We start from the raw sequence: 10,897 nt of genomic DNA on the forward strand, positions 1-10,897 counted from the left end.
GAATTAGTACTGCCCTCAGAATGAGGCAATCACACATAATTTTGATGTTTTTAAGTTTAGAAAACTTTCAGATACTGGTATTTAATCCCCACACTTGGGAGGCAGAGGTAGGCAGATCTGTGAGTTTGAGGCCAGCCCGGTTTATAAAGCGAATTCCAGGACAGAGCCAGGACTACACAGTGAGACCCTGTCTTCAAAACAAACAAACAGAGGAAAACTTCAAGTTTAATATGTGTCACATTTTACATAAAGGTTTATTTGTTATTTGAGATGCAAATTTGTAGGATAGAGTTGAGGTCATCTGGTAGAACAATTTCTCATAACAGATAGTGCTTTAGACTTTACATTACTGCCTTTAAAATTTTAATTTGCTTTATTAAGAAAAATCTATGAAAAGCAGATAGTTTTGTGTTCATATTTGATCCATCTCCTGCCCCCACATGACAGTTGCAAATAAAATAAAGCAATTTAAAAGACAGCATTGTTCATATATAAAATTATAACAGAACTTTCCAGAGATTACCCTCTATCAATTCCTCCTGTGGTATGCATTCTTGGCAGTGCCTTAGGGTTTGAAGTGTTTTTATGGCACTTATGGCAGTGTGTTTCTTATCATCCTAGTAAATGGAGTCTCTTGACTTAGGATGGTAAATGGATATTACTTGGGTGGAATTTTGCATTGAACCAGGGTGAATCTTGACTTTGTGCTTGTGTGGTGTTGAAGTCCCAGAGAAGCTCCTTACACTCCCTAAGGTGTGTGCGCTTCTCTGAACTGCCTGATTGAGTAGGTTCAGGAGGCTGAGTTGCACTCGTGAAGTGCTCCCTCTTTTTCAATACTTCCTCTCCTCAAAAGAAGGTCTTACCAGCTCTAGACTTTGACTTTCTCATGTAGACTACTAACAGTCGTGTCTTTTTTCTTTTTTAAATAGGAAAACAACGAATTGCTCATAAACCTCATTCCAAACCAAAAACTTCAAATATTTTTGAAGCAGATTTTGAAAATGATATAAAACCCAAGGATTTGCTTGCTGATGAGGAACTATGGGCTCGACTTGAAGAGCTGGAGAGACAAGAAGAATTGCTGGGTGAACTTGATAGGTGCTTAATAACATTGTTTTCTCAAGAGAATATGTACTTTTCCTCATTTATAAGATAGTGTGTGTTCATTGAAGAAAGTGCAGAAGACCGTAGACCTATCAGCAGTCCTTCTGTCCTCAAATGATTATTATTCTTGTACAATATTTCTTTTTAGGAAAGCACATTGCTGTTCTTATGCACACTTACACTGAAAACCATAATCTCTGTGTTCCTCAGATCTCACCAATGATATATAATGAATTAATTATACTTGATACCAGTAATTGCATTAAATACGAACAAAAAATTTGAAGTTGACCAAACTTTATTTTTTGAGGTGCTGGGGATTGAACTAATGCCTCTATCCTGCAAGACAAGCATTCTACACTGCCACAGCCCCTCTCCTAAATAACAAATTTTAAGTGATATAATTTTATACTCAAGATAATGCTCTGTCCTTGGGTGCCTTGTTAAAAAGAAAAATTGGCTTTGGATTTAAATTTGATACTGTAAAATGTTTGTCCTTGAATTTCATTTACAAACTTTCTGTTTATTGAACCAGCAGTTTGTAATCTAGTCAGGTAATTCTGTGTATGAGCTTCACCAAACTGCTATTTAAAATACACATTAGCACTCACTTAGAATTTTCAGAGTGTTATATGAAGTTTGCTACTACAGAAGTTCCTGTATTATTTTGCTTAAATGATATACCATATGCAGTAATTAGCTTCTGTGAAAAATAGGACACAAAAAATTTCCCCTACTGTTCTACCTATGAATTGTTAGGTCCTTTTGATCACTGGTATTAGTTCATTTTTTAAAACCAGTGCTGGATTTAGGAGTCTTAGTCATGATTCTCTCTATTTTTGAATGATGTCATTTCATTTCTGTTGCAATTTTAGTTTGGTTATTTTTGTAAGGTCTTCAGATCCTTTATGGAATAAAGTGTGATAAATGTGCATTTGTGTGTAAACATATGTTCATGTGCACATGTAGAAATCCTTTATCTTGAAAAATTTTGGTACACACTGTTAAAAAATTTCTGAGGCCAAAAATAAAAAAATAATAGTATGTTATAGGTTGGGGGTTTGGGGCATTAATTTCTGGTCTTAAAAATAGAACACTTATTTTTAAAAGTTACTCTTTTAGTTTAAGAGGCTTTATTACAGATTTATATATGGGAACTTAAAAGAGAGACAGAAGTGTGTGTGGGAGAGAACAGTAAGCAAACTTGTGTGTAGCAGGAGTGGTCTCAGGAAATAGGGTAGATAACCTCTTACAAATTTCTTTTTCTTCCTCTCCTCCCCTCCCTTCCTTTCCTCTCCCCTCCTCTGTCCTCCCTTTCTTGCTTGCTTTCTTTCTCTCTCTTTTCTTTCTTTTTTTTTCTTTCTTTCTGGTTTTTTTGAGACAGGGTTTCTCTGTGTAGTTCTGGATGTTCTGGAACTCACTTTGTAGACCAGGCTGGCCTTGAACTCAGAGATCAGCCTGCCCCTGCTTCCCTAGTGCTGGGATTAAAGGTGTGCACCACCACAACCATATTTCTTAATTATATCATATTCATACTACATCTAGCCAATGTCCAGAGATAAAATATACATGTCCTGAGAGGTCTTATGTTTGAGTAGCAGCAGTATGTTGAGGGGTGTAAGAACCTTGCTTTTGTTAATTCTCTGTATTTGTTTGGTCTTACTAATACTCTGATTTCTTCACCTAGTAAGCCTGATACTGTGATTGCAAATGGAGAAGACACAGTATCTTCTGAGGAGGAAAAGGAAGATCATGGCACAGATGTGAATGTGGTACCTCCAGTGACAGACTCCTTTGCCCCTGGCAGATGTTGTATGCAAGCTCAAAATGCAGGACTCCCTAATGGTCAAGCCAGTAGTCATTTGAATTGTTCAGTGAATGGTTCAAATTCTTACCATAGCAATGAAGAAGATGAAGATGATGATGATGAAGATGAAGATGCTGATGGTGGTGGTGATGATGATGATAATGAAAGTGACCACACTATTTCAGCAGATAATTCTGTACCAACAATATATTTCTCTCATACTGTTGAACCTAAAAGGGTTTGTATACTTCTTAACTTTGTTGTCATTAAACATCATCTATCATGTATTTTAAAGAGAAAAACATTAATAGTAATTAAGATTGTTAATACTGCCAAACAGGAAAAGCATCTTTTCCTCTTGTCTGACCAGTGCACCTAATGGAAAAAGAAAAGAGTAGTTAGCTGATGGTGGTCACACTAAACTTGAGTGAAGTGACTGTGACTCACCTGCCCTTATTCCAGGTGATTAAATTGTGATCATTTGGTTTACGTTGGGATCTGAAAATGGCTATAAGATTAGTTATTTATTTTATTTAGTTTTGTTTTGTTTTTTAAACACCAAGTTGTTGTTTTTATGTGAGTCAAGTGAGTACTGGTATTCTGAGCAACAAGAAAAACTTTGGGGAAGGGGAAATAAAAACTGGGTCTTTTTTTTTTTGACAAATTAAATATAGACGTGTAATAATGGGTTTAGAATTTTAGTATTTTGGAACTGAGATTGACTGTAGAGATCTTGTGATCCATTGTTTTCAAACTTTGTTTTAGTACTAGAAGCCTTTATTCTTCCATACCTAACTGTAGAAGCCCAATATTTAAAATAGCAGTGATGGCATGTGCCTTTAATCCCAGCACTCGGGAGGCAGAGCCAGGTGGATCTCTGAGTTCGAGGCCAGTCTGGGCTACAAAGTGAGTTCCAGGAAAGGCCCAAAACTACACAGAGAAACCCTGTCTTGAAAAAAAAGTTGAAAGTGGACTAGCTGTGGATGAAGGGTGGGCTACCACCAGTCCACCCCTGCCCATTCCCTCTGCTCTGTGCATTGTGTTGAAGGGCCTGAGGTATGTGCTTTAGGGTATCTGAAGGCCTGTAAGGTAGAGCTGGTCAGCAGCAAGTGGCCTCCCCACTGGTCAGTAGGATAGTCTGCAGTATCTGATTATTATGTAAGGAGACATCTTAATGCTTACTTGATATTTCTTAAGCATTAGTTATCCCTGCCCTATTAGAAAGTGAAATAATTATGTGTATTTTTTTCCTTAATTCTAATTAAGCTAAAGGGCCTTTGGAATTTGGGGGGGAACAGTTGAAACTGAAGCATTGTTAATTTTTTCCCCCAGGCTTTTAATTTTTCTTAATTTCATTAGATAAAGCCAAACACACAAATACTCTTAGAAGGAATGTTACAGAAAGTGTGATATAAATGGCAGGTCAGCATAAGAGAGTAGCTTTCAGTCTTGAGTGAGTTTAGCTTTTCCTTAGTCTGATTTGTTTTCTGAAGTTAGCGGTATTTAAGCAGTTCAGACAGTTAAGCGTTATCTGCGGTTGTACTTGTGACTCAGGCTAGCAGCACATGGATTAAGACACAAATGCATTTATAAGGGGAAGGCAGGGGAGATGAAGCTTATAATCAGTATAGAATTTAGTTTAAATGTATTTTGCTTTGCATACAATGGTAAAAACACAGGTGATAGAATAGGCTGTTGAAGAAGGTGGTGGTGGTGTAGAAATGTGACAAAAGAGTCAGACTTGGTCACATACATAATTTCAGTGCCAAAAAATTTCAGCTGTGTCTCTTGCTGATAACTATAACAGTTTATTTGTTTTAATGTGGGACTGGATTTTTTTTCTGAAAGTTTTTGATTTTCTTTTTCTCATGAATCAATTTTAGGTTCGAATAAACACTGGGAAAAATACTACTTTAAAATTCAGTGAAAAGAAAGAGGAAGCCAAACGGAAACGAAAGAGCAGTGCTGGCAGCCATGCTACCCATGAGCTGCCTGCAATCAGGAGCCCTGCTGATATTTACAGGTGAGTGATGGTTCTGGGTGGTCTGTGGACCTTTGCTTTTTTTTCCAGTTTACAGGAGGCTGCTTACAGGGAGGTTCTCACCAAAGAGTGAGGTACTGGCTCCACTTAGAGATTAAGAGACCAAGTACCACATGGCTTGCCACATGAACTGCTGGCGTGCTGGGTGTTTCTTCCTTGTAGTCCTCTTCGTATGTCCCTGGAGAATTGGAGGCTGGTGTTCCTTGTAGAACTTGCTTGTCACAACTATCATGAGCTTGTCCTGTATTGTGCCTGTCAGAGCGGGGAGCAGCTTGAAAACACTATCATTTACGACCCATATTGGCAAACTGGTGAAAATTCCTGATGTTTTGAAGTAGGTGTGTATAAAATTTTTGGCAAATCAAGCTGTTTTCACCTGAAACGTATTCATAAGTAACACACTGTATTTTATTGGGCCCCAAACTCATTTTCGAAAGTAATATAAGATACGTTCTGTGAAGTTGCAAACTTACTTTAAATATGACATTTTAGCAAGAAAACTCAATTGGATTTGGTGAGACGTGTGACTCCAGCACTTGGGAAGTGGAGGTGGCAGAATTAGCCTCAGCTACATGAGACCCTGTCTCAAACAAATAGCCTCAAAAAACAAATCTTAGATAATCTGTAGAAAAAAAATCAAGAAATCTCTGTGAAGATCCTGTCAGTTATGAGCCCTTGAAGTGAAGTGGGTTTCTGGACTGCTGCAGGGTCTTTGTGGACGTTGTGAATGGGGAGTATGTCCCTCGGAAGTCCATCCTCAAGTCTCGAAGCAGAGAGAATAGTGTCTGCAGCGACACGAGCGAGAGCAGTGCTGCTGAGGCGGACGACCGGAGGGGCGTTCTGAGGAGCACCAGCTGGGAGGAGGCCTCATGCGCTGATGCCAGTGGGAGCACTCTGGAAGAACTCCAAGGAGATCACCCCAAGAAGCTTTTGCCCTCAGGAGTGACTGAGGTCTGTGTCTTAATTCTGTGTTTCCTATCTCACAGGCCTATTCTTTGTGGTTTATTCTAATAATTCAGAGGAGATGCCATTAATCCTCAGCTTTTTTTTTTTTCCCCCCAGACACATTTTTAAGATAATATGAAGGCTTCATGCTCATCATGGCATGGAGTGTCTAGAAGTTAGTGTTCTGAGCTTACCAGCTTGGCCTCAAATGCTGTGAGGAAGGTACCTTCTGTATGGTGGGATAAGCTGAGAACAGTGGGGTGGAGAGAAGTACAGCAACAGAAAGTCTTACTTAAAGAGAGTACAGGAGAGCCAGTGGGATGGCTACAGGTGCCTGCTGCTGCCATCCTGATGAGCCTGATTGTGATCTCAGGGACTCACTATGGAAGGAAATAATCAACTCCCACAAGCTGTCCTCTGACCTGGACGTGTACATTGTGGCAGACATGCACAGTTTCACAAAAAAAAAAACAAAAAGTGTAGGAAGAAGTGCGCGACTTGAGCCAGAGTGCCAAGGAGCTGACTGACAGTGGTTTCTAAACTAAAGGGCACGTTGTCTGCGCTTACAACACTTGGTAGACAAAACTAGGTAAAATGTACTCAGAACTTTATGGGTCAGTTTTTAAAGTTTTTAGTTTTTGCTTAAGTTCTTAACAAGGGAGAGGTTCTAAATACTAGGTAGTTTTTAAAAAGTGACTCCTTGGTCTTCATTTTTTCTTGATATAAAAAGACACAGCACGACATTCTTCGATTTCTGTGTCACTAGTCTCCTTCCAGTTGAACATAGTTGATTTTTATTAGATGCAGTTTCACGAGCACTTGGCCACAGTGAAAGAGTGGGTTTGTTTGATTTTGCCTTTTTTTTTTTTGCTGACACATCTAATTTGTGACATTGGATTGTTTATCCTAGAATTTTGAAAGTTGTTCTGATTCACAGTTAGTCTCACCACCTTTGTTTTTTAGGTTTTACTGATCTCCTTCAAAAAATGGAGGCAAAGTGCAATAAAGAACTTGAAAACTTGTATAAATAAGACCCACAAGAGAAATATTAGCATTGGTGAAATGAAACTTTTCACTCTCAGGCAGCAGGGAGGCATGGGACCCTGGACAGAAGCCCCATTTACACCCTTGTAGCTTCTGTGTTTAGTAGATGTTTCACAGAGAGCTGGAGATGATGAAGTGTGTTTTAGGGGACCTTTATTTGTCATTTTGTGTTTTCCCAGGCAAAACAGATGATTTACATTATTTTTCTCTCTCTCTTTTTTTTTTTTTTTTTTTTGAGACAGGGTCTCTCTGTGTAGTGCTGGCTAGCCTCAAACTTACAGAGATCCTTCTGCCTGATTGTGCCTCCTTAGTGCTGGGATTAAAGGCATGATCCACCACACCCAGCTTACATTTTGTTTTCTTGTATGTCCATCATAAAAAATTCTGTGTATTTGATAGTGTAATTAAGAAAAATAATGTTAACCTGGGCGGTATGCCTTTAATCACAGACAGGTGGATCTCCAAGTTTGAGGCCAGCCTGGTCTACAGAGTGAGTTGAGTTCCAGGACAGCCAGGGCTACAGAGAGAGACCCTGTCTCGAAAAACAAACAAATAAAAAATAGAAGGAAAATGTTATTTGATTTATCTGAGCAGTCAGTATTTTGATGTTTATTATCCAGATTTCTTGTTACTTTAGTTTTAATTTCTTAAAAAAAGTCTTGCTAATGGAGGGTAAAGATTTTTGTGTGCATTTTATTTATATTTAATACCATACATTTTTGTCTTACAGGCTTTTTCTGGAACTGTAATAGAAAAAGAATTTTCATCACCCTCCTTAGCACCGTACTTAGCCATTGCTCATCATGCCCTACCCACTATTCCAGAGCGAAAAGAAGTTCTGTCAGAAGCACCGGAAGAATCTGCAAAGAGGGTTTCCAAGTTCAAAGCTGCCAGATTGCAGCAGAGAAACTAGAGAGGGAATGGGCTTCACCTACAGCTCAAGCTTCATTTTAGGATGCATAGCAGATTCGGCCCTTGGAGTTGGAAAGACGTCTTGCTTCACTTGGCAATAGTTCTCTCACCTTTATCGGTGGCATTTAAAAAGTCAAAGTAAATGTTTGAATACTGTAATATTCTGCTGGCTTTGTTAATTCTCTGAATACTGTTTAGTTGGCCTTAGGATACAGTAGTAGCATTTCAATTTACTTTTCAAAGAATACTGTCATGCATTGTTTTTGTGTTTCCAACTAAAAACAGGCAGTTTTGTACCAGCTGTGATGTTGTGCTTGCCATATGGACTGTGTTAAAGAAACTTTTAAATTTTCAAATAGATTCAACAATTATATTACTTGCTTTCACATTTTAAAGGCACTTTAAAAAATATACATCTCTTGTAGGTTTCACAGCTAGGTGGTTCTTTGAAAAACTCCTTTGAATGTCATACTGTAATGTTTAAGGCAAGAAGCTACACAAACCTTATGGGAAATTTTGACTAGAAGAATAATATTTTGTACTTTTTTTTTTGCAAGTAAAATTTTTATGAAACTTGGTTTCTAAAATGTTGTGAACTTGCTGGTTTAGAATTGTGTATGAAAATGTCTTTGATTTGTGTGTATACTTATACAGACCACACCACAAATTTCTTGAGTTCAAGTCCCGCAAGCATCTTTTTTCCCTGTGCATACAGTCTTTACTGGGATTATCCTTTGGGAGAGAAAAATTTGTCAGATGCTTAAAAAAAAATAGATTTTTTTAAAATAAATATTTTTTTTAATGTTTCAATCTTCCTCTTATTTTCATTCTTCAAGGCTGCTTTGCTACCAGTAAAAAAAAAATGAAATATTGTATTTACTTGTAGCCAAACACCTTAAAAGAGTCATTTAGTCTCAGATTCACCATTACAGTGCAAGTGTTGATCATTAGCTTGATGCATGCTAAAATGTAGCTTTTAAAAAGCATTCCATATTAGTACTAAACTAAGCCATCAACCCCAGTCTACTCTCTATTCATGGCTAAATATTTAAAGGTTATTTATAGCTTCTTTAATGAATTCTTGCTTAAACAAAGTGAAATTATGTCCTAGAAAAGTCCAAGCTGTAACTAGAGCAGTTGCCAGTGTCAGAGTTTTTTGAAATATGTATTTTAATGATAAAGGGGTGAGCTTGAATCTGTTAATGGATAATTTAGAACAGAGGACTGAATTTGAAAGACTGCCTAAAAATATAATAGATCTGTTTTTCTAGCCAATGTTGATCATCTGTACACATATTTTGTACTTAAAAATGATTTTTCCTTTCTAATCACCCAACTCCCAAACCAAACCATCACATCACACCCACTCCAGGAGCACTCTGTTCCTCCTTCTTAGCTGCCACTTACGGGAGGCTTTCTGTGCTGACCTCCAGGTACAAGCCTCTTTGTAGGACTGTTGTATCTTTAGACATGTAACTTCAAGCGTGCTGTCATTAAATAACTTTCCATGTTCATGAACTTATTTTGAGCCTGCTCTTATGTATTTGTGTTGCTTTTTTCAAATAGCTTCCCCCTTGTAGAATGCCATGATGGTAGAAGCAAAGAAAAAGTGTCCAGCAGTATGTTTGTGTTTTCTGCTGAAGACCCAAATGAAATAGTATCAGTTTCATAGAGTCAGTCTTAACTTTTAAACTGTAACTCGAAACTATACTTTCATTTGTATGAATGTAAAACTTTTTCTGAGGCAGGACCGCACTGGGTCGCCCTGGTTGGCTTGAACTTGATGTCCTCCTCTCCCGGGTCCAGGGTCTATGACCATAGGCTTGCATCAAGCTAAGTTCTTTCAGATCTCGAGTACGTTTGCTCTTAAACACCCAAACGTTACATACTTATCTTCTGCTTTTTCTCCTGTCCCAGACCAAGAATGAACTTCTCCAAGGAGCCCTCATTCCTAAGACAGTGGTGCCTAGAGACCAACAGCTACTTACATGTGTTTGCCACTGAGGTGTCAGTGCTTAGCCTATCCAGCGGGCAGAGCTGTGTATGTTATGTACGCTAACAGATACACATTAATGTCTGAGTATATTAAAACTGTACCTTTATACCGAGACTTGATTCTAGTCTGAGACCATATGATCCATTGGATTATCCATGTTTGTGATGTCTTTTTCCACCATCAGCTAGTCTGACAGTTATGCACACTTGTCTGTGAAGCACACTAAGGCAGTCTTAGTAGTGCTTGCTTGTACTCCTGGGAGAAACACACTGTTCCATTGTGTACAGTTTCTTATAGTAGGAGTCACGGAACCAGTGCCCACAGTTCCTTTGATTGGTTCTGTGTTCCCTTTCTGCTTTCATCACCTTCACTAGGATTGTGTTGCCTCTTGGGTTGATTTGTTGCTCTTTGTATTTTACTGTGGCTTCACTCCACATCCCGGCTGGATTAATGGTTTATCTAGGAGGTATGTAAAAGGTCTGAAAGTTAATGTGATTCTGAGTCAGAGCTGAGTGAGATATATCAGAGAAGTGTCACTCACTCTTCTACTGTGTCCTTCACTGCCTCTTCCTCTTACACTGCCATGAGACGGTGAGGAACCAGTCTCACTGAAATTCTGTTTCTTCTGCCCAAGTTTCCATCTTCTGACTGTAAGTAGCTTATGCTTTCAGTTTCTGATTCAAGCTTTATTCCTTCTGCACAAATAGTAAGGGTGTGTGTGTGTGTGTGTGTGTGTGTGTGTGTGTGTGTGTGTGTGTGTGTGTGTGTGTCTATGTCAGGTTTCTCAGTGTTAGGCAAAGAAGTCATGAACAGGGACAAACTGAAATGGCTTGTTTGATGTTAGACTAGATAGAACAAAGTGTTGATATAAACTCAGGATTTTTGGTATATGCAGGTGTTTAATATGCTCATGGTTGTATTTACATGAAGGATGGCATTCTCCAGTGCACATTTTTCTAGTGAATAGTATGTGCTTGTAATCTCTGTATTGGTTCCTAGAGCTCAAAGCTTAATTTGCACAGAGCAGTGCTCCAGTGTGTGGTCAGTG

At 38.5% G+C, this 10,897-nt stretch overlaps 1 protein-coding gene across 1 annotated transcript in view; it reads left to right on the forward strand.

Annotated features, from left to right (window-relative positions):
- The window catches only part of Uri1 (URI1 prefoldin like chaperone), a 59,632-nt gene extending 50,257 nt beyond the window's left edge, over positions 1-9,375 (forward strand). Inside the window, exons 7-11 of the mRNA XM_052761580.1 lie at positions 930-1,098; positions 2,792-3,149; positions 4,795-4,934; positions 5,660-5,903; positions 7,672-9,375. Coding sequence (XP_052617540.1) covers positions 930-1,098; positions 2,792-3,149; positions 4,795-4,934; positions 5,660-5,903; positions 7,672-7,854 — 1,094 coding nt within the window. The 3' untranslated portion in view covers positions 7,855-9,375. The remainder of the gene's footprint in view (positions 1-929; positions 1,099-2,791; positions 3,150-4,794; positions 4,935-5,659; positions 5,904-7,671) is intronic.
- The last annotated feature ends 1,522 nt before the right edge of the window (positions 9,376-10,897 follow it).

The sequence above is a fragment of the Peromyscus californicus genome, unplaced genomic scaffold (assembly GCF_007827085.1).
Source record: "Peromyscus californicus insignis strain IS unplaced genomic scaffold, ASM782708v3 Scaffold_4__1_contigs__length_199733344, whole genome shotgun sequence".
Lineage (NCBI taxonomy): Eukaryota > Metazoa > Chordata > Mammalia > Rodentia > Cricetidae > Peromyscus > Peromyscus californicus.